The sequence below is a fragment of the Salarias fasciatus genome, chromosome 17, assembly GCF_902148845.1.
Source record: "Salarias fasciatus chromosome 17, fSalaFa1.1, whole genome shotgun sequence".
In the NCBI taxonomy this organism is placed as follows: domain Eukaryota; kingdom Metazoa; phylum Chordata; class Actinopteri; order Blenniiformes; family Blenniidae; genus Salarias; species Salarias fasciatus.
The window spans coordinates 231,171-257,885 of NC_043761.1; the positions used below are offsets into that span (position 1 = coordinate 231,171).

At 55.1% G+C, this 26,715-nt stretch overlaps 1 protein-coding gene across 6 annotated transcripts; it reads right to left on the reverse strand.

The window, feature by feature from the left end:
• Positions 1–26,715, reverse strand: c17h12orf56 (chromosome 17 C12orf56 homolog). 6 transcript variants are annotated; one of them, XM_030113059.1, is made up of 14 exons: positions 26,307–26,715; positions 20,541–20,727; positions 17,972–17,987; positions 16,726–16,888; positions 16,227–16,382; positions 15,783–15,859; positions 15,576–15,711; positions 12,503–12,597; positions 12,000–12,089; positions 5,867–5,942; positions 5,721–5,795; positions 2,551–2,631; positions 1,840–2,021; positions 1–438 (listed from the first exon to the last, which is right to left on the reverse strand). In XM_030113059.1, exons 1-14 carry the CDS (start codon positions 26,562–26,564, stop codon positions 327–329), a joined length of 1,704 nt encoding a protein of 567 aa, XP_029968919.1. In that variant the 5' UTR covers positions 26,565–26,715; the 3' UTR covers positions 1–326. The 6 variants fall into 6 exon arrangements, 3 of the variants coding, with proteins under 3 accessions (XP_029968919.1, XP_029968920.1, XP_029968921.1); XR_003933291.1 differs by lacking the exons at positions 1–438; positions 1,840–2,021; positions 2,551–2,631 and adding an exon at positions 9,982–10,175 and having other exon boundaries at positions 5,779–5,795; XR_003933290.1 differs by lacking the exons at positions 1–438; positions 1,840–2,021; positions 2,551–2,631; positions 5,721–5,795; positions 5,867–5,942 and adding exons at positions 10,034–10,175; positions 10,307–10,796; positions 11,152–11,428 and having other exon boundaries at positions 15,533–15,711.

Sequence of the window (26,715 nt, forward strand, 5' to 3'; positions counted from 1 at the left end):
AGCTCAGGCCTGCGGGTGGAGGTCGGTCCTGTGGGTGGAGGTTGGTCCTGCGGGTGGAGGTCGGTCCTGCGGGTGGAGCTCGGTCCTGCGGGTGGAGCTCAGTCCTGCGGGTGGAGGTTGGTCCTGCGGGTGGAGCTCGGTCCTGCGGGTGGAGCTCAGTCCTGCGGGTGGAGGCTGGTCCTGCGGGTGGAGCTCAGTCCTGCGGGTGGAGCTCAGTCCTGCGGGTGGAGGTTGGTCCTGCGGGTGGAGCTCGGTCCTGCGGGTGGAGCTCAGTCCTGCGGGTGGAGGCTGGTCCCGTGGGTGGAGGTCGGTCCTGCGGGTGGAGCTCAGTCCTTCAGAACAGCCGTCAGGATGCAGTTGATCAGTTTCACAGTTGGTCGGCTGATGGGGACGTGAGACGGCAGCTTGACGTCCAACCTGGACGGCTCCACGCAGTACCTGGAGGACGAGACGGCCTCTATGAAGGACTGGAGGACGAGACTCTGACGTGTTCTTTCGTGACTTTCTGACGGAGAACCCATTTGTGGTTCTCCGTCTCTCAGAGCAGGGAACAGTGACGTGCGGTGAGGTGCATGCTGGGAGGCACCGACGGCTTCGTCAGATTTACTAAATTTAGCCGAACCCTGATCAGAGCCTCAGAGCAGCGTGTCCACACACACACACACACACACACACACACACACACACACACACACACACACACACACACACACACACACACACACACACACACACACACAACGTATTTGATAAAAAACAGGAGAAAGCGGTTCTTCCTGCTTCGGCTCGTCTCTCCCACTGATTCAGTGTTTTGGTTCCAGCACAGAAAAAAGCACATTTACTTTTAAAAGATGCCGTTAGCTCTGACCTTTCTTCTAAATGAGCTGGAGAGAAAAGCAGAAAGACGCTGTCTCAGAGGACGTCCACACAGCTTCTCTGGACCGTCCGTCTTTAGCTGTTATCTCCTATTTCCAGCGGAAACCCAGTTCCAATGAAAAGTAAGAGATAATATAAAAACAGCAAAGTTACATTGATAATTAGCTTATAAAAGCTATGACGGCAGGGGAGCCGGGCCTCCTGCGTCCTCTGACGCACGTCACTGGTTGAGAAAGCCCCGCCCCCTGACAGGTGACCTCCTCTGACCGCACGTCACTGGTTGAGAAAGCCCCGCCCCCTGACAGGTGACCTCCTCTGACCGCACGTCACTGGTTGAGAAAGCCCCGCCCCCTGACAGGTGACCTCCTCTGACCGCACGTCACTGGTTGAGAAAGCCCCGCCCCCTGACAGGTGACCTCCTCTGACCGCACGTCACTGGTTGAGAAAGCCCCGCCCCCTGACAGGTGACCTCCTCTGACCGCACGTCACTGGTTGAGAAAGCCCCGCCCCCTGACAGGTGACCTCCTCTGGGCCTCCTTCTGAAGTCTACCTGTGGAGTCACGGTGGCGTCACAACACCTGATAGACCTGTCGCAAAATGAGGCAATGAATGTGGAAATGTGAAGAGAAATAAAAGAAGTAATAATAAATCTGTTTAAAATAAAGAAATCAGTGTAAATATAAAGAGAAATGAATGAATGAATGAATGAATGAATGAATGAATGAATGAATGAATGCAGGCATTTTCTCTGCTTTTCCCTTTATTCTATTTTTCCATTTTGTCATTTCTTTTTCCTTTTGCTTTTCTATTTCCATTCTGCTTTCACTGTTGGTCTGAGCTGTCAGTCAAATGGCGGTGGGCGGGGCTTCTTGAGCAGGGCCACTAATCAGACCCTGACCACAGGCTGAGCTGTGGGACCAGGGGACCGGTTCAGAGACCAGGTGAGAGCAGACGGGGTCAGACCTGAACTCCTCCCTGAAGTGAGAGCGCAGGTGCTGGTTCAGCAGGCTGCTGTGCTGCAGGCAGGCCAGCAGGAGGCGACAGCGCTGGAACAGCAGGACGGACTGCGGGGGGCTCAGAGCCGAGTCCTGCCGGTCCGACAGGACCAGCAGCAGCCGCTGGGCCTGGTGACTGATGAAGGGCAGCTGCGGGGGTGTCAAGGGTCAGGGGTCAGGGTCAGTGGGCTTCTTCCTCTCACATTTTAGAGAAATTACAGCTCTGAATCTTGGAGAACCTAAAAGTCTCACAAGACGTAAAGTAAACGACACGAAGCGAAACGTTTCACCGTTAAACATTTGCAGGAATTAAAGGACAAAACATTAAATCTCTGAAGCTCCTGGAGATCTTCAGGACCAGGAACTGACCCGGGTGTGTCGCTAATGAACTCTGAGGACTGTTGAGATTTTAAATAACCTGAATAATGACGGCCAACAGCTTCCTCAGCCTGAAGCAGGGCAGTCGGCTCAGCCAATCAGACGTCGGAACATCAGTGATGCGCCGACGTCTGATTGGCTGAGCTGCTTCAGGAGGAGTTTCTGACTCTGATCACAGAAATGAAGCTTTTCCTCTGACTTCTGTCTTCACACACACACACACACACACACACACACACACACACACACACACACACACACACACACAGAGGTGTGAATAGGGGTGTGAGGAGATGCTTACCAGGTGGGGGTGGCCCTGCAGGACTCTGAGGATCCAGCCCACAGTGAGACAAGAAGAGTCGGAGGACGGACCCCTGCTGGCCTGGAGACCAGAGAAACCCAGGCTCAGGATCATTAAAACCAGAACACACACTTAGGCTCAGGATCATTAAAACCAGAACACACACTCAGGTTCAGGATAATTAAAACCAGAACACACACTCAGGTTCAGGATAATCTGAGTAAACAGGCTAATCAAGCTAACAGAGTTAACAGAGTTCGGGGCGGAGGACAGACCGCCACCTGCAGGCCGTCCTTCCACACAACATCCCAGAGTCTGAGGAGGACGTGGGACTCACTGCTGCCACCCGGTGGTCGAACCTGACAGACAGCGCAGGCATGAAGGCGAGGTTTGTCGACGTTGTCCTCGGTTGTCCTCAGAGCGGTGGACTCAGGACAGCTTCCTGAAGTGAGGCTAGCCTTCACTGATAAACTGTCCACTTGTGTCCAAAAGGAGCCTCGTCTGTCCAGAGACGGACATTCGAATGATCCCCATCAGGATGAACCTAAAACACACTCTGACCTTCCAGCTGACCTTCATGTGACCTTCGTGTGACCTTCGTGTGACCTTCTCTAAGAGTTGTTCAGGGTTTTAGGACTCGTTGCTCAACTTTCTATTCTGGAACAAGAAGAATCACGGAGGCATCTGAAGGGACCAGGACCGTCCCTGATCCATTAGAATCGGTGTTTAAACAGACCTCATGACCAAGACCGCTAACAGCTGATCAAAAGGACAAAGAGTCCACTGAGCTCAGAGTGTCCTCTGAGGCAGGACAACGATCCAGAGAGTCCAGAACAGTCCACACTGACAGAGGTCCAGAGAGACAGAGATCCAGAGAGACAGAGGTCCAGGAAGACAGAGATCCAGAGAGACAGAGATCCAGGAAGACAGAGATCCAGAGAGACAGAGATCCAGGAAGAAGGGATCTAGAGAGACTGGAAGAGTTCCAGGAGGTCAGAGGTGAAGAGAGGGTGGATAAAGTTAGATATAAAAACTGTGGATCTGACGGTAACTCTGGATCAGATCCCCAAGAACTTGGATCCAAAGAAAAGTTCTAGATCAGCTGGTTCCTCCAGACCTGAACCATAAAGGCCCAGATCCATAGAATAGATCCAGATCAGAATTCTCTGAATCTGAACCTTCAAAACCTGGACCCACAGAGAAGTCACATGATCTCTAGAGAACCCTGAAGACTGGAGTCACATGACCTCTGGAGAACCCTGAAGACTGGAGTCACATGATCTCTAGAGAACCCTGAAGACTGGAGTCACATGATCTCTAGAGAACCCTGAAGACTGGAGTCACATGATCTCTAGAGAACCCTGAAGACTGGAGTCACATGATCTCTAGAGAACCCTGAAGACTGGAGTCACATGATCTCTAGAGAACCCTGAAGACTGGAGTCACATGACCTCTGGAGAACCCTGAAGACTGGAGTCACATGACCTCTAGAGAACCCTGAAGACTGGAGTCACATGATCTCTAGAGAACCCTGAAGACTGGAGTCACATGACCTCTGGAGAACCCTGAAGACTGGAGTCACATGACCTCTGGAGAACCCTGAAGACTGGAGTCACATGATCTCTAGAGAACCCTGAAGACTGGAGTCACATGACCTCTAGAGAACCCTGAAGACTGGAGTCACATGACCTCTAGAGAACCCTGAAGACTGGAGTCACATGACCTCTGGAGACACTAGACTAAAGTCATCCAGTCATCATGAAGCCCTGAGCAGACGGAGGACAGACAGCCGGCAGTGAACCAGTGAACCAGTGAATCAGTGAACCAGTGAACCAGTGAATCAGTGAATCAGTGAACCAGTGAACCAGTGAATCAGTGAACCAGTGAATCAGTGAACCAGTGAACCAGTGAACTGTCTGATCAGCTTTCTGTCAGTACTGTATTGTGAGGATGAGATGAAACCTGACTGAGGTTCTCCTGCTCACCAGGATCACCTCATCATGGAGATGATGAGGTGATGAGCTGGAACCTGGAAGGTTCTCCAGGCTCATTAGCTTCACGGCGTTCTCGCCTCGTCCAGTCTGTACTCAGAAGTACAACAACGGGTTTCTTTCGCCCAGTACACAAGAACGCCTGCCGTTCCGATTGGCTGCTGTCTTCCTCTGGAGTCCAGCTCAGAGATGTCTTGCTTTCATGAATAAGAAGATGACAGAACAAAACAGAGCAGAACAGAACAGAGCAGAACAGAGCAGAACAGAACAGAGCAGAGCAGAGCAGAGCAGAACAGAACAGAACAGAACAGAACAGAACAGAGCAGAGCAGAACAGAACAGAACAGAACAGAGCAGAACAGAGCAGAACAGAGCAGAACAGAACAGAACAGAACAGAGCAGAGCAGAGCAGAGCAGAGCAGAACAGAACAGAACAGAACAGAACAGAACAGAGCAGAGCAGAACAGAACAGAACAGAACAGAACAGAGCAGAACAGAGCAGAACAGAGCAGAACAGAACAGAGCAGAGCAGAGCAGAACAGAACAGAACAGAACAGAACAGAACAGAACAGAGCAGAGCAGAGCAGAGCAGAGCAGAGCAGAGCAGAACAGAACAGAACAGAACAGAACAGAACAGAACAGAACAGAGCAGAGCAGAGCAGAGCAGAGCAGAGCAGAGCAGAGCAGAGCAGAGCAGAACAGAGCAGAACAGAACAGAACAGAACAGAACAGAACAGAACAGAGCAGAACAGAACAGAACAGAACAGAACAGAGCAGAGCAGAGCAGAGCAGAGAAAAGAGGTCCTGCAGGACTGACCTCCAGGTCAGGAGATTAGAGAATAACTGATCAAAGCTCTATCTTTTTCGTCTTTATAGGGATTAATTCATTAAAAAGTATCACTGGGGATGTGTGGTTTTTGGACATCGACCAAACAAAGATCAGGTTTGACAATGATCTGTCTGGAGACTGCATGTTTTCCCTGAGCCCGGGAAGTTTCCTCTGACAGCCTGGGATCAAACACAGAGTCCATCACTGACCATCAAACAGAAAGAGGTTTTTAACTCAGGGAGACTCTGGGATCATCCGCCTCTCACTGCCAGCTGCAATAAGCTCCTCCCACTTCTGACCTGGACAGCAGGTGAGGAGGAATCTGTGGACTTCCTGTTCTTCCAGACTCACCTGGTGGCCCAGCAGCAGCATCTCGAAGAGCAGCGAGCAGGCCGCGTCCCGGAACTCATCCAAGAAGACCCGGACCTGCCGGAGACGGAGACGGGGGTGAGAGCCGGTCCAAGTGAAGGGGTGCCGGTGCGACGCCGGCGTCTCACCTCAGAGTCCACCGGGGACCGTCCGGGTTCAGGTCCACCGATGGAGGCCAGCAGCAGTCTGGAGGACAGAGCAGCTCTGCAGGGACGAAGCAGAACCGTCACAGCCCTGCAGATCTGCTTCAGATCCAGATTCTTATTTACTCTGATATTTAAACACGCTGGTGAAGATCTGCCTTCCGAGGTCAGCCCGAGAACCAGACCCAGAACCAGACCCAGAACCAGACCCAGAACCAACTGTTTTTATGAAATGTACTCACCGTCTTCATAACGACAGATCATTAAAACATCACTGCTTTTCATCTGCTCAGTATTATCATTATTATTATTATTATTATTCAGAATCAGACTTGCCTTTATTATCATTGTAGCATTTAGATACGAGATTGTGCCGTCTCCCTTTTGTAATATAAAAAAATAGACAATACAATATGTATGTGCATAATAAAATAAACAACAAAGACAGGTGTGTATGAAGTGAATGAGGTGCAGAGTGTGTGGATTTTTGGCCTTTGCCCCGTTTGAGTTCACAGAGCTGAGAGCTCTGGGATAAAAACTGTCTCCGGATCTGCTGGTCCTTTGGCGCAGTGACCTGTAGCGCCTACCAGAGGGCGGCAGACCGAAGAGGTGATGGCCAGGGTGGGATGGGTCCTTGATGATGCTCCTCGCTCTACTGAGGCAGCGGGAGCTGTTGATGTGTCGGAGGGAGGGCAGCCGATGCTCTTCCCTGCTGTCCTCACTGCCCTCTGCAGCCTCTTCCTGTCTGCCTCAGGGCAGCTGGAGAACCACACCGTGATGGCGGAGGTCAGCAGACTCTCTATGGTGGAGCGGTAGAAGGACACCAGCAGCTGAGTGTTCAAGTTCTCCCTTCTGAGTACTCTCAGACAGTGGAGTCGCTTCTTCACCACTGCCGAGGTCTTCACAGTCCAAGAGAGGTCTGCTGCGATGTGGACACCAAGATGCTGGATGGTCTCCACCCTCTCTACACGTTCACCGTTGATGAACAGGGGTGGAGGGGCAGCTTTGTTTTTCCTGAAGTCCAGGATGAGCTCCTTTGTTTTGGTGGTGTTCAGTGTCAGATTGTTGGCTGAACACCACCCTTCCAGGTGGAGGACCTGGTCCCGGTAGGCTGCCTCATTGTCCCCTCATTGTCCCCCAGGCCTGGACCGTGGTATCATCAGCGAACTTGATGATGATGTTGTCTGGATGAGCAGGACGGCAGTCAGAAGTGTAGAGAGAGTAGAGGAGTGGACTCAGCTCGCCGCCCTGAGGAGACCCCATGCTGAGAGTGGGGTGGATGACAGATGGGGACCAAGGTTCACACGCCTGTTAGAAAGTCCTGAACCCAGGCCCAGGTGGGGGGTGGGATCCCCAGGCCGAGCAGTTTGAGGATCAGGGTGTCAGGGATTATGGTATTGAAGGCGGAGCTTTAGTCGACGAAGAGGAGCCTGGCGTCGGTGTTCGGGTGCTCCAGGTGGCGCAGTGCTGAGTGGAGGGTGGTGGCGACGGCGTCCTCTGTTGACCTTTTTGACAGGTATGCAAATTGATATGGATCCAGGGAGGGGGGAGGCTGCTTTTTATGTGTTGCAGAACCAGTTTTTCAAGGCACTTGGTGATGACGGGGGTCAGTGCTACGGGTCTGCAGTCATTGAGGCTGGTTGTGGAGGGCTTTTTTGGAATCGGGATGATGGTTGCTGATTTCAGGCAGGTCGGAACAACAGCTCGGGCCAGGGACAGGCTGAAAATGTCTGTAAGGACCTGTGAGAGCTGGTGAGCACAGGCCTTCAGCACTTTCCCAGGTACACCATCTGGACCGGTTGCCTTCCTGGGGTTTACTGACCGAAGCGTGCGTGTGACCTCCTGCGTGGTCAGTGTCAGTGGGGGCACACCGGAAGCTGGCGGGGGATGGGGCTGCAGCGGTCAGGACTGTGCTGGGGGCTTGAAGCTGTTCAGCTCCTCTGCAAGTGCTGCATTTGGGTCACTTGGTGATGGTCTGGATGCCCTGCCACACCTGCCGGGGGTTGTTGCTGCGTAGGTGACCCTGTACCGCCCTGTTGTCGTCCCGTTTGGCCTCCCTGATCCCGCTCCTCAGCTCAGCGCGAGCAGACCTGAAGGCTGCCTCTCGGGCTCGGAGGAGCGTGCGGACCTGGCTCGTCATCCAAGGTTTCTGATTTGGACACGTTCTGATGGTCCTTTCCACCGTTACATTCCCAACAGACCTTTCCGAATATCCGGGTATTTCCGAGGTTACCCACAATGCAACGCGCTTTACTCGGTGAAAACAAGCCTTAGCGGCAGCTTTGTGACAGCTGTAAACGTTTTCTAGAAATCATGCTGAAAAGTTGTGCGGTTAGATGTTCCAGCCACAACACGAAAGAGAAAGCATTGTCTTTCCACATCTTTCCCATGGACCCCGATCGTCGGAGAAAGTATTTAAACGCAGCGAAGAGAGAGGACCCGGGCGGCTCGGAGCGACGCCAGCAGCCCTCTGTGGTGAACACTTCTTAAGTGGTAAGAATTGTTTTTGAGAAAGATAAAACCTGTTGTTTTGTTCCCAACATGTTTCTGACTTAGCGCCAGCGCTGTGTTGTCGGTTTACTAAGTTATTAATACCGTAACGCGTTTAGAGAAATGCCAGTGGCGTCGGAAGACTGAAAACTGGCGAACGAGTGGTGGTTTTTTTTTTTTTGTGAAACAGATAACTTTAGGTGGGTGTATTTTTGTGTCTGCGTTTTACAACACACATTTTATTATGACATTGATATCGGGAACCCTCTTCACAAGGGGTAAATTAAAGAGAGTACGAGACGCATCACTCTTATCTTCAAATTCTCAGACGCAAATGACTTCAAAACTGCACACAGTCACACATAGTTAGCGCTATCAACCGTATTTAAATACAGCTCCCGACACCTTTTCAACTTTTCTATGTTGTGCTGCTGTAACCCTGCAATTCCCCCCTGCGGGACAAATAAAGGATTCTCAATTCAATTCAATTCAATGTCAAAGTATGAATAACACATCAGTCTGACTGTAGGAACTATGCATTATCATCTAGCCTTATTTATTCATTTTCTTTCATCACTTCATTCCCTCCATCTTCAAGCAAACCCAAACTGACCCCGAGTCATCAGAGTCAACACTCCGGAGATTTGCTGCTGCCAAAAAGAGAAAATATCTCATCCCAACGCCAAGTCTGTCCAAAAAGAGGGCACTCCAAGACGACCTTTGTTCACCACCAACAGTTCAAAACAACCTGCATACACTGACAGCAGTACCTCGCCCCTCTTCACCTTAACTCACCGCCGCCCCGATCCCCAGCTGCAGTAACACTTGTCAGGTTGGACTTTCTAAGCCGGTTGCTGAGGATGAACGGAAGCAGCTGTATGAGGAGATGGACAACCTGGGCATGAAAAGGCCAGCCTTCTAGAAGCGAACAAGACACTGAGCAGGAGGCTGAACGATGCAGTCCACCTGTGTGCTTCCAGTGTGACGGGGAAAGACGTTCTGAAAGACCACTTTGCAGCTCTGTGTAGTGCAGAAATTGAAACACCTGCATTTACCAAAGGGAAAAACAGCTTTCAGCCACAGAGGTTGAAGAGTTGAGAAAACTAAGTAGTGTTAGAATTCACATAGAACGTGTAATTGGACACTAGAAAAGCAAATGTAAAATTTTACAAGGGAATTTGTCCATACCAGGAATTAAAACTTTGACTGATGAGGCAGATGAACTTGATATTAGCAGGATTAAAAAAAAAAAAAAAAAATACTGATTTCTTGTGCAGTTTTTGTCAACCTAGGTGACAGCATTGTATACTCGGAGTAAAAAACACATTGGTGCAACATTGTGCTGGAGAATTATCTCTGCCAGTTGAGTTTACATCATTTCTGCTCTTTGAGGAGGCGTTCCCGTCTGCTGAAAATGTTTTGTTTTTTTAATGTCATCGTGATAAAACAGCAAACTTGAAAATGTTTCCGTCTTTATTTACAAAGCACATCACAACATGACTAGTTAAACTGACATAAATGAATAATAACAAAACGTGACTTCCAGTGTGAAGCTTTTATCTGTCACGCGCACATGCACGCTGGCAGTGAGGTGTGGTTGATCCACTTACAAGGCTGTGTGCACATATTTGATGTGATGTGTGATGTGATGTGTCTCTCTGTGACGGTTTCACGTTGGCATGTAGTAACGTGTATCTGGTCTTTGGGATGTGGCAAGATAAGACGTTCTTCGCCCATCCAGATTGGAAGTACTGGTAGGCTCCCAGACTCTTCTTGTTTTTCATGCTGTCCCTGGTAAACACTCCTGAAAGAAACAAACAAAACAACACACAGCATGTAACGACACTACTTCTGTCAAAAGGCTTACATTAAGTAGATCAAAGGTACACTCCAGCTAATGGTTTTAACTTGCATGTGTAATATTAAAGAACTTACCTGTTGTGTCAGTGAGATAGGTGTATTATCTGGCCATTTCGTGGGGTCGTTACTCCAAGCACCTCTCGGCTGTTTGTATGGACGTTCATCCGAAGTTACGCCTATTGAGTCCAATTTCTGTTTGTAGCGGACTTTTGCCTCTCTGGGCAGGTTCCTGTAATTCTTATACGTCATTCCGCTACTGTTTTACAGAAAAAAAAAAATGCACAAAAAAGCCAAAACCGCTCCGAGGCCGATGTGTTTTCTCACTGACGACAGTCTTGTTGTCACCGACTCGACCCGCCATTTTGGATTGTGACGCGTTTGTGACGTAAGCCCGGAAAGGTCTATACGGAACTTGATGTAGTCCAAAACAGCTTTGGTGAATGCCTCCAGGTCCTCAAGGTGGAAAACCTCCCAGTCAGTAGCCTTAAAACAGTTCTGGAGTTGGGGGAGGGTATCCTCGGGCCAGGTGTTGATGGTCCTCATTGTGGGCTTTGTGTGCCGGCAGCTGGGGTGAGAAACAGTGAGAGGTGGTCGGACAGGCCCAGGCGGGGAGGGGGATGGCTCTGAATGCATGTTTGTTGTTAGTATAAACATGGTCCAGAGTGTTCTCCCCTCTGGCAGGACGACTGACATGTTGGTGAAAGTGTGGCAGGACAGATTTCAGATTTGCTCTGTTGAAATCGCCTGCCACAATATGAGCACCGTTTGGATGCACCGTTTGGATGTGCCCTCTGGTGCTTGTTTATGGTGTGGAGGAGCAGAGAGAGCGCTGCGCTAACGTTAGCGTCTGGTGGAATGTAGACAGCAGTGATGATAACAACAGTTAGCTCTCTGGGTAGGAAGAAGGGTCTGCATCTCACCGTCAGGTACTCCAGGTCCGGGGAACAGTGGGTCTCCAAGACGGTGCTGTTGTTGCACCATCCTTCATGCACGTAGAGGCAGAGCCCTCCTCCTCTGCTCTTTCCAGAGTTCACATTCCTGTCCCAGCGGTGTAGCACGCGGCCCGCTAGTTGTACGGAGCCGTCGGGGATCCCGGCGTGTAGCCAAGTCTCCGTGATCAATAAGATGCAGCAGTCCCGGACGTGGCGATTTCCTACCAGCTGCAGTTCTACCTCGTCCATCTTGTGCGTCCATCACCTGGCGTTGGAGAGGAAGAGGCTCGGCACCGAGGGTTTGAAAGGCTGCTTCTTTAGCCTAGCCATTAGCCCAGCCCTGCAGCGCCGGCCAGACCCGACAACAATCCACGGAGATCCGGCCGGTCGTGCTATCCAGTCCGGGATGTTAAGGGTGCGGGGGAAGTTGCTCGAGACAGTCAGCTTGAGGTGGAAACCAATGTTCACTTAATCCGAGCGGGTGTAGTGTTGTGTAAAGGCGCCGTTAAAAAGAAAAAAGCACAAAAAAAGCACAAAAGAGGAAAAGAAAAGGGAGAGCAAAGAGCCGCTGCACTCACGTGCGCCGCCGTCCCCCTGCAGCAGCTGGCATTCAGCCTCAGCCGGCAATATTACTATTATTACTATTATTATTATTGTTGTTGTTGTTGTTATTGTTATTATTGTTATTATTATTATTATTATTATTATTATTATTATTATTATTATCATTGTTATTATTAAACAGACACAGAGAGACAGACAGACGGACAGAGGGACGGACAAACAGAGGGACAGACGGACAGAGGGACAGACAGACAGAGGGACAGACAGGGTACCTGTTGGCAGACAGCAGGTCCATCCTGGATTCTTCCACCTCGGTGTCTCTGAACATGACGGCGAGCGTCTGGACGATGAGAGTGCTCAGTCTGAGGACAACACAGAAGACTTCAGCAGGGGTGGCGGGGGAGGGGGGGCCTGCTAATCAGACCTGCGCCAGCTCCAGGACCAGGACTCAGCAGCCCTGTTACCAGCTCCAGGACCAGGACTGAGCAGCCCTGTTACCAGCTCCAGGACCAGGACTGAGCAGCCCTGTTACCAGCTCCAGGACCAGGACAGAGCAGCCCTGTTACCAGCTCCAGGACCAGGACTGAGCAGCCCTGTTACCAGCTCCAGGACCAGGACTGAGCAGCCCTGTTACCAGCTCCTGGACCAGGACTGAGCAGCCCTGTTACCAGCTCCTGGACCAGGACTGAGCAGCCCTGTTACCAGCTCCTGGACCAGGACTGAGCAGCCCTGTCCAGGGTCATTCAGGAGTGTGTGGAGTGTGGGAGCCTCTTACAGGAGCTGATCTGACCAGAGTCCTCCGCTGAGACTCTGGACACCATGAAGACCGTCCTCCAGACTGCGAACCAGGAAGACGAACAGGTCCCCGGACTGAAACACAGAGAGGACAGACTGAAGGCCCGGAGAGGAGCGACGGACCTCTGAGCCAAGGAAGACCTCTGGAGCAGATCAGGTCAGGAACCACCTGGTATGTAGTAGACATGGCTCATTTCTCCATCCTTCTTAAAACCTCCATCCGCCCGCTATCCGCCCACACAAAAGATTTTTTATCAATTTTCAAAACCGAACCCGCCGCCACCCACAGAATAGTGTTCAGGTGTACTGAAGAAGCTTCGGCTATTAAATGTTGCTTTTTTTTATTTGAGTGCTTCAACCGCAACCCGCCCGAATCTCATTAAAATCTTATTTGTTCGACACATCCTCCGCCCGATCCACGGTTCTCCGCGGGCGCAACTGCAATCCGCGCATCTCTAGTGTGTAGAGGAGAGAACCGGCTGGTCCGGGTGCTGGAGGCGGCCTGGAGGATCATGGGATCTGAGTCTCTGACCTGACTGCAGAGGGCAGCCGCCAGAACCTTCAGTGACTGAAACCGCCCAAAGACCACCTGCAGAACCCGCCCCTATCAGGGAGGTAGCCCCACCCCCATCATGGAGGCAGTCCCGCCCCCATCATGGAGGCTCCCCCGCCCCCATCAGGGAGGCAGTCCCGCCCCCATCAGGGAGGCAGTCCCGCCCCCATCATGGAGGCTCCCCTGCCCCCATCAGGGAGGCAGTCCCGCCCCCATCAGGGAGGCAGTCCCGCCCCCATCATGGAGGCTCCTCCGCCCCCATCATGGAGGCTCCCCCGCCCCCATCAGGGAGGCAGTCCCGCCCCCATCAGGGAGGCAGTCCCGCCCCCATCATGGAGGCTCCCCTGCCCCCATCAGGGAGGCAGTCCCGCCCCCATCATGGAGGCTCCCCCGCCCCCATCAGGGAGGCAGCTACACAGCATTAAATTCAGACCAACAGAAGAAGGACTCAGTAGTCCCCCTCTCCTCCTCTTGACAGTAGGAGCCTCCAGGCCGAGTGGCCGCGAGCCCAGCCCCACCCCAGACGGAGAGCCGCCCCCCCTTCAGCCCCCCTCGACCCCTTGGGCAGAGTCCCCCCCCCCTCCCCCGCCACCACAACACCAGCAGAGCAAGACCACCCTCCACCTCCACCCATCAAGGGCAGGATTGGCTGGACTGTTCGGGGTTGTGTGTGATTCCAGAGTGAAGATTGAGAGTTCGAACCGGGGTTCTCTCGCTGCCAGGCGGCAGAACCCCGGAGCACCTCCCCACAAAGCCCGGTGTGTCTAAGGGCAGTTAAAATAGTGGGCGGTACTGCTGGGGTGGGGGCCGGACCACCTTAAAGTGGCACTGACCCCCACCCCAGGCACCGCCCCCAAGAGCCCTCCTGGTTGGTGGGGGGTTAGTAGAGTGGCGCCTGGTCCAGCTGTAGTCCAGCCCCCTGGGGCGCAGCGCCACGTCCCGCGGGGCCGCCATCCTCACCCTCCAGAAGAGGCAGCGCAGCGCCACGTCCCGCCGTCCTCACCCTCCAGAAGAGGCGGCGCAGTGCCACATCCTGCCGTCCTCACCCTCCAGAAGAGGCGGCGCAGCGCCACATCCCGCCGTCCTCACCCTCTAGAAGTGGCGGCGCAGCGCCACGTCCCGCCGTCCTCACCATCTAGAAGTGGCGGCGCAGCGCCACATCCTGCCGTCCTCACCCTCCAGAAGAGGCGGCGCAGCGCCACATCCCACCGTCCTCACCCTCTAGAAGTGGCGGCGCAGCGCCACGTTCCGCCGTCCTCACCCTCTAGAAGAGGCGGCGCAGTGCCATGTCCCGCCGGCCTCACCCTCCACAAAAGGTGGCGCCACGTCCCGCCGTCCTTACCCTCCAGAAGAGGCGGCGCAGCGCCACATCCCGCCGTCCTCACCCTCCAGAAGAGGCGGCGCAGCGCCACATCCTGCCGTCCTCACCCTCTAGAAGTGGCGGCGCAGCGCCACATCCCGCCGTCCTCACCCTCTAGAAGTGGCGGCGCAGCGCCACATCCCGCCGTCCTCACCCTCTAGAAGAGGCGGCGCAGTGCCATGTCCCGCCAGCCTCGCCCTCCACAAAAGGTGGCGCCACATCCCGCCGTCCTCACCCTCTAGAAGAGATGGCGCAGTGCCACATCCCGCCGTCCTCACCCTCTAGAAGAGATGGCGCAGTGCCACATCCCGCCGTCCTCACCCTCCAGAAGAGGCGGCGCAGTGCCACATCCCGCCATCCTCACCCTCCAGAAGAGGCGGCGCAGCGCCATGTCCCGCCGTCCTCACCCTCCAGAAGAGACGGCGCAGTGCCACATCCCGCCGTCCTCACCCTCCAGAAGAGGCGGTGCAGTGCCACATCCCGCCGTCCTCACCCTCTAGAAGAGATGGCGCAGTGCCACATCCCGCCGTCCTCACCCTCTAGAAGAGATGGCGCAGTGCCACATCCCGCCGTCCTCACCCTCCAGAAGAGGCGGCGCAGTGCCACATCCCGCCATCCTCACCCTCCAGAAGAGGCGGCGCAGCGCCATGTCCCGCCGTCCTCACCCTCCAGAAGAGACGGCGCAGTGCCACATCCCGCCATCCTCACCCTCCAGAAGAGGCGGTGCAGTGCCACATCCCGCCGTCCTCACCCTCCAGAAGAGGCGGCGCAGCGCCACATCCCGCCGTCCTCACCCTCTGGAAGTGGCGGCGCAGCGCCACGTCCCGCCGTCCTCACCCTCTAGAAGTGGCGGGCGCAGCGCCACATCCCGCCGTCCTCACCCTCTAGAAGAGGCGGCGCAGCGCCACATCCCGCCGTCCTCACCCTCTAGAAGAGGCGGCGCAGTGCCACATCCCGCCATCCTCACCCTCCAGAAGAGGCGGTGCAGCGCCACATCCCGCCGTCCTCACCCTCTAGAAGAGGCAGCGCAGCGCCACGTCCCGCCGTCCTCACCCTCTAGAAGTGGCGGGCGCAGCGCCACATCCCGCCGTCCTCACCCTCTAGAAGAGGCGGCGCAGCGCCATGTCCCGCCGTCCTCACCCTCCAGAAGAGACGGCGCAGTGCCACATCCCGCCGGGCCGCCGTCCTCAGCTCGCGCAGCAGCAGGCAGGACGCCTCCGGGCTGACCCCGTCCCGCTGGAGCTCCCGGCTCAGCCGGCCCAGCAGCCAGCCGGACCTGCGGATGAGCCGGAGAGCCAGGTTCAGTCCGGTGGTCCGTCTGTCTGCAGCGTCACGGTGGAGACTGACCTGTTGGAGGGGGGGGGCGGGTCCCAGCCGGAGCTGCACCTCCACCTGTGCAGCGGATCCAACAGCAGAGTCGACCTCTGCATAAAAGGGGGGGGGGGGGGGGGGCACATGACACTAGGTTAAAGTCCTGATTGGACGGGGGGGCACATGACACCAGGTTAAAGTCCTGACAGGACAAGGAGGGGGCACATGACACCAGGTTAAAGTCCTGATTGGACGGGGGGGCACATGACACCAGGTTAAAGTCCTGATTGGACGGGGGGGGCACATGACACCAGGTTAAAGTCCTGACAGGACGGGGGGGGCACATGACACCAGGTTAAAGTCCTGATTGGACGGGGGGGGGGGCACATGACACCAGGTTAAAGTCCTGATTGGACGGGGGGGCACATGACACCAGGTTAACACTCACACTCACACACACTAAGTGGGCGGTGCTCTCACGGTGAGGAAGCGGGTCCAGGCGCTCTGCAGATGAAGGTAAATGGTGGACGAGTGTGAGACGGCGTACAGATGAAGCTCCGCCCCCTTGTCCTCGCTGGGGTCCGCCCGGTCTCTCCTCAGCAGACGGTCCAGGATCAGGCTGATCCTCCTCGGCCCCTGGAACAGCGGGTCACATTCTGAATAAGAGAAAAACCTTCACGAGTCCTCCAGAGGACGCCAGGAGGACAGGCTCCACGGGGCAGACCGGAGGTGAGGTGAGGTCAGGACGGGGGGACCAGGAAGGACAGAGGGACCAGTGAAGTACGGGGGGACCAGTGAAGCATGGGGGGGACCAGCGAAGGACAGGGGGACCAGTGAAGGACAGGGGGACCAGTGAAGGATGGGGGACCAGTGTCCTGAAGCAGCAGGATCTGGCGTCCGGCAGGGTTTCTCACACCAGATCAAGGCCAGAAGGGGGCGCCCTGCAGTCATATCAGACCTCAGGACGAGGTCCACGTACCTGAGCCCGGCTCTGCCGGGACGGGGACGGCGGTGAGCTGAAGGGGGGGCCAGGGGGGCGCGGGACCTTCAGGAGGCTCAGGGTCTGTGGGTTGGGACAGGAGGCGGAGCGGAGGGGCTTCGGGATTGGGGGGGGGTCCTCCTCCGTCCACTGGTCCAGGCTGCTGATGGAGACGCACAACACTCGTTCAGCGTTTGTGTGTGTGTGTGTGTGTGTGTGTGTGTGTGTGTGTGTGTGTGTGTGTGTGTGTGTGTGTGTGTGTGTGTGTGTATCTCAGTGTTTCTATCACTGTTGAAGCTGAGTTGAAGTGGAGTCTGTCAGGGTGTGAAAGCTTGTGGTCCGGGGACCTGGTCTCAGCTTTCACAGCTGGACAACAGGTAACAAGAAGAGTGTGAGTTAATGGGTTTGTATTACACACACTGTAAATGTTTCAGTTGTGCCTGAAACGCTGTCCGCGCAGGACTGCCTGCTTAAACGAGGACCTGTTCTGCCTTCTGAAGTGAAAACGTTGTTCTGTTCCGTTCTGTTCGGGTTTAGTGAAATGGGGGTTTGTTCTGAAGTGAGACTGACTTCATGTCGTCCTGTGAAGCACTCCACCTCTTCTTAACGCCATATAGAAATTATAATAGTAATACTACATTTTATTTGTAATGCGCTTTACATTTCAAAAGAAATCTCAAAGTGCTACAGAGCGGGATTAAAAACTATTTTCAGAGGCAAAAACACAACAAAACAAAAAAACAAAAATAACATTTTAAAACTTCAAAGTCACGATCATGGAAACAGGATCGAGGAGGCCTTTTTAAATAGAAATGTCTTGAGGCCTTTTTTGAAGGTTTCCACCCTTAGCGGGGCCCTCAGGGTCTCGGGGAGAGCGTTCCACAGCCGGGGGGCCGCTGCCTGGAGGCCCCGTCTCCCATGGTGGAGAGTTTAGTCCGGGGTTGATGGAGGCAGGAGGTGGAGGAGGAGGAGGAGCGGAGGCTTCGTGTGGCGGTGTGGAGGGTCAGTAGTTCGCGGAGATGGGCAGGGGCAGTTCCATGTAGGCACTGCTGAGTGAGGAGGCGGACTTTGTAGTGGGTTCTGTATTTAATCGGCAGCCAGTGGAGAGTTGGGAGTATCGGCGTGATTTGATCCTCGTCAGGATCCGGGCAGCGCAGTTCTGAATGTGATGCAGCTTTTGCAGACTCTTGCCAGGGAACCCGACGAAGATCCGTGGCTATAAAAATAAAACTGAGTGGACACTCACCTGTCTGGAGGATGCCCTATGGAGGAGACAGAAACAACAGAGGTCAGAGGTCACCTACAGAGAAAGTACATGGCTGAGCTCTCCAAGAAACAGTCTGGTTCAATCAAACTCTTTTGAAGCAGCAACAAGAGGAACACGTGACAGAAAAAGCACAAAAAAGTTTTAAGAGTCGGGCGTGAATCCACAGGAGGACGAAGCAGACGGGTCCAGGAGGACGAAGCAGAGGGGTCCAGGAGGACGAAGCAGACGGGTCCAGGAGGACGAAGCAGACGGGTCCAGGAGGACGAAGCAGAGGGGTCCAGGAGGACGAAGCAGACGGGTCCAGGAGGACGAAGCAGACGGGCCCAGGAGGACGAAGCACAGGAGGACGAAGCAGACGGGTCCAGGAGGACGAAGCAGACGGGTCCAGGAGGACGAAGCAGAGGGGTCCAGGAGGACGAAGCAGACGGGTCCAGGAGGACGAAGCAGACGGGTCCAGGAGGACGAAGCACAGGAGGATGAAGCAGACGGGTCCAGGAGGACGAAGCACAGGAGGATGAAGCAGACGGGTCCAGGAGGACGAAGCACAGGAGGATGAAGCAGACGGGTCCAGGAGGACGAAGCAGACGGGTCCAGGAGGACGAAGCAGACGGGTCCAGGAGGACGAAGCAGACGGGTCCAGGAGGACGAAGCACAGGAGGACGAAGCAGACGGGTCCAGGAGGACGAAGCACAGGAGGATGAAGCAGACGGGTCCAGGAGGACGAAGCACAGGAGGATGAAGCAGACGGGTCCAGGAGGACGAAGCAGACGGGTCCAGGAGGACGAAGCACAGGAGGACGAAGCAGAAGGGTCCAGGAGGACGAAGCAGAAGGGTCCAGGAGGACGAAGCAGAAGGGTCCAGGAGGATGAAGCAGACGGGTCCAGCAGGACGAAGCAGACGGGTCCAGGAGGAAGACTCAGGATGAAGCTGACACAGTCTCAGTGAAGAGACCAATGCTGTCCTGTCAGCATCGTGATCTGGACTCTGCTAAAGTCCATAGTGAGACTGAAAGAAGGAAAAAGCTCCACGACCCTAAAGCCCCTGTAACACAGGTGGGAAAACGGGTTTTTTGTCTTAAAATATCCTGTATTAATTTCCCTAAATAATTCTTGAACTTACTCCTCGCTCACCGCGCCTCATTACGTCACGCGGTCACGTGACGCCGCGCGTCCAATCACGATCTATAAGCACCGGTGACCGGCTGGCACCCGGAAGTCGTGAGAGGGCTGCAGGACGGACGGGGACGCTGCCGGAGCAGTTTACCGGAGCCGCGGTGCCGTGCGGAAACCAGCTGTGAGCAGTCAATGTGAGGAATTTCCAGGTTGATGGCGAGCCGCTCGGCCTGAACTGGAAGCTCCCCTCCTAACCCTTGGACTTCCCTCTGGACGTTTAGAAGTGGACCCAAGAGTTGCATTGTCCGTCTCTGACAGGACCCTTATTGATCCCCAGCTGGCTGATCAATAGTCACGGGAAAAGCGTTAGTGTTCGCTGTTGACACTGCTTTATTTGTACACATATCACTTTATTTGTTAAGAATTTGTTTCTTTGTTGTCCACTTATGTTTGTTATTTGTCTGTTTTGTTGCAATTATATAAAAAGGTACCGCTTAATTCAGGTGTGTCCAATCTCCTGTTTCTCCACTCCACGAAATGACCTAGTCTTCTCATTGGTTGTTGCCCAGAACTATTATAAGCATTAGATGTAACTTCCAGGCTACACCCCTTTTCCATTAGTGCTTACCAGTACCTTCCCGTACCCACCAGTACCCACCAGTACCCACCAGTACCTTCCCGTACCCACCAGTACCTTCCCGTACCCACCAGTACCTTCCAGTACCCACCAGTACCTTCCAGTACCCACCAGTACCCACCAGTACCTTCCCGTACCCACCAGTAGCTTCCAGTACCCACCAGTACCCACCAGTACCTTCCAGTACCCACCAGTACCTTCCAGTGCCCACCAGTACCTTCCCGTACCCACCAGTACCTTCCCGTACCCACCAGTAGCTTCCAGTACCCACCAGTACCTTCCAGTACCCACCAGTACCCACCAGTACCTTCCCGTACCCACCAGTACCTTCCCGTACCCACCAGTACCTTCCAGTGCCCACCAGTCCCTTCCAGTACCCACCAGCACCTTCCAGTACCCACCAGTACCTTCCCATACCCACCAGTACCTTCCAGTGCCCACCAGTACCCACCAGTACCTTCCCGTACCCACCAGTACCTTCCCGTACCCACCAGTAGCTTCCAGTACCCACCAGTACCTTCCAGTACCCACCAGTACCCACCAGTACCTTCCCGTACCCACCAGTACCTTCCCGTACCCACCAGTACCTTCCAGTGCCCACCAGTCCCTTCCAGTACCCACCAGCACCTTCCAGTACCCACCAGTACCTTCCCATACCCACCAGCACCTTCCAGTAACCACCAGTACAGGAGTCACATGACCTCGAGAGAACCCTGAGGACTGGAGTCACATGACCTCACATAAGCAGTGGACCCAATGGACCAGTTAGTGCGCCGGCGGCCGAGATAGCAAGTCATACCTTCGGATGTGCTCTTCGGGGTCAGACTGCGAGGGGGCGGGGTCACCGGAGGAAGCTCCTCCCCACGTTCTCTGGTCAGCCGATCACGCCTTCTCCTGGGCGGCGGCGTCTCCACGGCGTAAACGATCCGAATGTGCTGGCAGCGCTCCTGGTCCTTCCCTCGGAGGAAGTCCGGCAGGTCGTTGACCTGCAGAGCGAGAACAACCAACGTCACTTCCTCACATTGCACTGGTTCATATTCTTCAAGGCATCCGTCACCTCCAGCTGTATTCACTCACTCACTCATTCACTCTCTCTCTCTCCACCTCACCACCAGCATGGCAGCTGCTGAGCTGAATCTTTTCTGCACCGCTGCGGCAACAACACATCCATCACACCAGCAACGCTTCCGATTTTCCAACTGCTGAACTGCAAACGACTGCACGACGCCCGAGCAGCGACCGAGCAGCGACCGCACAGCGCTCAGCGACCGCTCAGCGACTGCACAGCGAACCACGTATTCTCCAGCCAATCAAACTGTCTCAAAGAACAGAATCAGTCATGATTGATCAGAAGTGATGGCATTAAAAGAGGAATCAAATCAATTCACAGTGCAGCCAATTGAGTGATTAGAATGAAATGCTGAAGCTGACAAACTGATGGACAGCTTCGCCGTCACGGCGCTTCTTCGTTTTCTGGAGTCAAAGTGAAACGAGCGTCACATGGAACTTCATTTAAGACCAGTTTGCTTTGAGAAGCAGTAATCTGATGGTTAAATGCAGACGGGATTATCGGTTAACCCTCTGACATAAGGAGCTGCTCACTATTTTAAGCTCCTGCAGCTCCAGACGGGCTCCGTCGGTTCTAATAGAGAACCCGGGTTCTCATTTAGACCAGGTTCTCATTTAGACCAGGAGCTTTACTGTCCCTGCAGGAGCTTCTTCCCTCCAGCTTCACTCTCCACATCCTCAACACGACAGGAGCTTCAACAGCACAGACGCAACCATCACACCGACTGACGCAACCACCACACCGACTGACACAACCACCACACCGACTGACGCAACCACCACACCGACTGACGCAACCATCACACCGACTGACGCAACCACCACACCGACTGACACAACCACCACACCGACTGACACAACCATCACACCGAATGACGCAACCACCACACCGACTGACACAACCATCACACCAACTGACGCAACCATCACACCGACTGACGCAACCACCACACCGACTGACACAACCACCACACCGACTGACACAACCATCACACCGAATGACGCAACCACCACACCGACTGACACAACCATCACACCAACTGACGCAACCACCACACCGACTGACACAACCATCACACCGACTGACGCAACCACCACACCGACTGACGCAACCATCACACCGACTGACGCAACCACCACATCGACTGACACAACCATCACACCAACTGACGCAACCACCACACTGACCGACGCAACCATCACACCGACTGACGCAACCACCACACTGACCGACGCAACCATCACACCGACTGACGCAACCACCACACTGACCGACGCGACCATCATGACGACTGACGCAACCACCACACCGACTGACGCAACCATCACACCAACTGACGCAACCACCACACTGACCGACGCAACCATCACACCGACTGACGCAACCACCACACTGACCGACGCAACCATCACACCGACTGACGCAACCACCACACCAACTGACGCAACCACCACACTGACCGACGCAACCATCACACCGACTGACGCAACCACCACACTGACCGACGCAACCATCACACCGACTGACGCAACCACCACACTGACCGACGCAACCATCACACCGACTGACGCAACCACCACACTGACCGACGCGACCATCATGACGACTGACGTGACATGATCCCCACCAGACTGCCTCCTATTGTGCACGTCACTTTTTTCACACCTCACTGTAAATGGCAACCTTTAGGCCGGGGGGCCGTGGCCTGTGGGGGTTCTGCTGCGTAGCCGACGAGTCCCGGCTGGTGCGGTGGCTCTTGCGGAGCGGCGGGGTCTGGATTGGCGGTCCCGGGGGGTGCCGTGGCTGTGGCGCGGGTTGGTGGAGTGTGGTGGCTCTGTCCTGGTGGGGGGTTGGGTTCGCGTCGCGGGATGCGGGGGTCTTGGGGGTGCTGTGCTCGCCCGGGGGCTGGTGCGGGTGTGTATGCGGGGTGCTCCCCCGTTGGTGCTGCCAGGCCCTACCACTCTGTCCATTTTTGCCCTGTGGGCTCGCATTGGGTCCCGGCTCCAGGTCCCCTAGCCAGCCTCCGGTGGCGGGCGGTCCGGTCACGGGCTGCCTGCCATCCCTTCGGCGGGGCGCTCTGCCCCTGTGTCTGGCTTCCTGGCTACTTGGGGCCGTCGGCCCCCCTGGGGGTGGGGTGTGGGCGGGTGGCGTGTTGGGGTGCGGGGTTTGGTGGGGGGTGGACGGGCGGGGTCGGGGTTTGTGTGGCGGGTGGGTCCTCTTGCCCCGGGCCGCCTGGGTCGGTTCTGGCGTGCTGGGGGTGTCGGTAGCTGCTCCCCCTTGTGTTCGGGGTCCGTGTGGTACACGGTGGCCCCGGTGGCTCCTGCGGTCTGGGGAGGGGGGGCGCCCGGTCGGCTCAGCCCTGCATTGCTGTGAGGGCTGTTCTGGGCTTCAGGGTTTCTCACACTTGCATGCGCAGGTTTGCTCAGGTCCCGTCAGCTCCTGTCGAGTTCGGCTGTGGAGCAGTGATGGGACCCGCCAGGATGTGCCGAGTCCCTCTCCAGAGTCTAATCTCACTCTAAACCCTCTCTCCTTTTTTTTCTAGGATTTTCTTCTGGCCTATTCCTCTCTATACTAACATGACACACACAACTATGGTGTTCAGTACTGTCTAAATTTATTTATTGTTTGTTGGTTTTCCATTGTCTTGTGTATGTGTTTGTTTGTTTGTCTTATTAATGGCTAATTATTGGTTGGGAATAACAACAGCTGATACTCTTCAGAGGTAATAGCACCGCTTGCTAGTAGGCCTGGGCGATTATATGATCGTGATTAGTGATCACGATTAATTTCCAGTCGATCACGGTGATCAACTGTGAACACATTTACTCGATCAGACATGGCAGACATGTGCGTGACACAGCCAATCACAGCCGACTTTTTCCTGCTCAGCTTCCACCTGAAAGTTGTCTGAGAAGTAAACAGGATGAGCTGAGTGGAGCCGAGGGCAGCGAAGCAGAGGAAGTCAGCCATGCCTCGGCGTTTTCCTCTGAAGATGAGGCTGCTGCTGACAGGAAAGGCTGCTCCACGCCGCTGCTAGCTCACCGCTGCTAGCTCACTACTGCTAGCTCACTGCTGCTAGCTCACTGCTGCTAGCACACCACTGCTAGCTCACCGCTGCTAGCTCACTGCTGTTAGCACACCGCTGCTAGCTCACCGCTGCTAGCTCACCGCTGCTAGTACACCGATCCGCAAGGAATCTGGTCTTTTGAGTCCAGAACTACTTGTGATAAAGTTTAACTAACGATGGTTCAGTTCTTCTCTTTTACTGAAAAGACGCTGCATCGCATCATTGAACATGTCACCACGTCTTGCCGCTGCCACTCTCCTTCTAACAACATGCAGAGAGCCTGCAGCAGCGCCCTTCTTCTTCTGTGGTGTCTGTATAAAATAAGGTTGAACATGCAAACAGCACACCTAGTGGCATGAAGTGTAAATGCAGTCATGGCGTCGTCTGTGGCCGTGGTCTGAATGAGGATCTCCTGGGGTTATTTCAGAAACCAGAATATTTACCTTAAAGTCGGAGTTAACCAAAATCAGCCATTTTCTTCTAAACACCGTAAAATAAGTCATAAATGTGTTTCTTTTCAACACATAAAAGCCATTTCTCCATTTATGATTTAATTTTGGAGGTAGACTTCACAGACTTTTTTCACCGCTTCTGTGTTCAGGATTTAATGGGCGGGTCAGAAATGAGGGCTGCGTTACGTAACGCGGCCCTCATTGGCATAAACCCGCCCCCCGGATGCTGAGCGATATAAAAACATCTAGAGCATTATCATCGGTGGTTTTCCCGCTAGCTTTCGAGTCTCGGATAGCGTCTCGTACGACAGTTTGCAGCTAGCTAACCAGTCAACCAGTCAGCTAACCAGGCCTGTCACCTCCACGCCGCTCCTGCATCTTCCCTGGTGCCACAGTGTGCAGGGGAACGATGCTGTGAGCTAAATAAACCCACGCGGCCCGCCTCGCGAGTTGCCCTCGTCCCCGGGGGGCGTCGGCTCACCCCGGGGGTCGCGGGGGTTCCTGCGTGGGGCGGTGTCCGACGCCGCCGCGGAAGGCGGGTCGGTTTCGGAGGGGGTCGGGTCGGCGGTCGGGACTCTGGACGCACGCCGGGCCCTTCCCACGGATCACCCCAGCTGCAGACCCGCGGGTCGACTCGGCTGGCGCAGACCGGAGGAATCCCGCTGATTAATTTAAACAAAGAAATGAGCATTCTGATGAACACTAAGGAAGGAGGCTGGCACTCCCAGCATCTGACTCCGTCAGTTTTGGCTCCGATGGCTCAAACTGGGCTGGGGCCGTCTCATGAGGCTGTTAGCGCTAGCTTGTTGCGTTAGCTTCCATGGAAGTTAGCGCTAACAGCCTCATGAGACGGCCCCAGCTGTGACACGGAGGCGGCTGCCCTCCCGCTGTGGGCGTGGCTGCCCTCCCGCTGTGGGCGTGGCTGCCCTCCCGCTGTGGGCGTGGCTGCCCTCCCGCTGTGGGCGTGGCTGCCCTCCCGCTGTGGTCACACCACCATCAAGACTGACAACAGTTATGACTGACGCAGCCATCCCGATGACTGACACCACCATCACAATGACTGACACACCCATCAAGACTGACAACCATCAGCCTCTGTCTCTCTTCCTGTCTCTCGGTGTCTCCTATGTCTGTCTCTCTGTGTCTCCTATGTCTCTCTCTGTCCTCCAGCAGCATCGTGGACCAGAGTTCAACATAATTGAAATCAAGTAGAGCAGGTGATGAAGAGCATCTTCCTCCCAGGGGTCTGGTCCTGCTCCCTGGTCTCCCTGGGGTCTGGTCCTGCTCCCTGGTCTCCCTGGGGTCTGGTCCTGCTCCCTGGGGTCTGGTCCTGCTCCCTGGTCTCCCTGGGGTCTGGTCCTGCTCCCTGGTCTCCCTGGGGTCTGGTCCTGCTCCCTGGTCTCCCTGGGGTCTGGTCCTGCTCCCAGGGGTCTGGTCCTGCTCCCTGGTCTCCCTGGGGTCTGGTCCTGCTCCCTGGTCTCCCTGGGGTCTGGTCCTGCTCCCTGGTCTCCCTGGGGTCTGGTCCTGCTCCCTGGTCTCCCTGGGGTCTGGTCCTGCTCCCTGGGGTCTGGTCCTGCTCCCTGGTCTCCCTGGGGTCTGGTCTTGCTCAATGGTCTCCCAGAGGTCTGGTCCTGCTCCCTGGTCTCCCTGGGGTCTGGTCCTGCTCCCTGGTCTCCCTGGGGTCTGGTCCTGCTCCCTGGTCTCCCTGGGGTCTGGTCCTGCTCCCTGGTCTCCCTGGGGTCTGGTCCTGCTCCCTGGTCTCCCTGGGGTCTGGTCCTGCTCCCTGGTCTCCCTGGGGTCTGGTCCTTCCTGCTTCAGACCCATATTCTTCTGAATCAACTGATTCCAGCTGAAAAGCTTTTACATTTTAACCGATTCTTCAGTTAAACTTTATTTTGAAAAGCCCCGTTCCGCTCCTGACTTCACAAAATAAAGTGCTTGGATCCCAGACAGGATCCAGCGGAAGCTCCAACTTACCAGCTCGATGTCACGCACGCGCCCAAAGCTCACGGCCACGGTGAGCGTGCGCGGCGGGTACTCCGTGAGGAACACGCGCTCGTCGCTCAAAACCACGTGCATGTACACCTTGTTGATGGTGTCGGACACAACCACGCACGGCTCGTGCACGCGGATCCTTTCGTACACGGCGCGCTCCATGTTCCGCTTCAGGAACGAGTCCAGCTTCACGTTTCTGCGGGACAGCAGCGTCCCGGTCCCGGTCCCGGTCCGAGCCATGACCGGGGGGGGGGGGGTTACCTGACCTCCGCTCCGCAGAGCCGCACCGGTCCGCTGTTCACGGCTCCCGGACCGGGACCGGGACCGGGACCGGGACTGACTTACGCGCCGCGGCCTCCTCACGGAACCGGACCAGGATGGACTACCGGAG

What these genes read in the sequence shown, in the direction of transcription:
- c17h12orf56 (XM_030113059.1), bottom strand. Translation starts at nt 26,564, where the DNA reads ATGGCTCGGACCGGGACCGGGACCGGGACGCTGCTGTCCCGCAGAAAC. An exon ending in TGCGCCGTCTCTTCTGGAGG is followed by an intron (nt 12,598 to 15,575) that starts GTGAGGACGGCG and finishes TCTGTGTTTCAG; the next exon opens with TCCGGGGACCTGTTCGTCTT. An exon ending in GGTCCCCGGTGGACTCTGAG is followed by an intron (nt 5,796 to 5,866) that starts GTGAGACGCCGG and finishes CGTCTCCGGCAG; the next exon opens with GTCCGGGTCTTCTTGGATGA.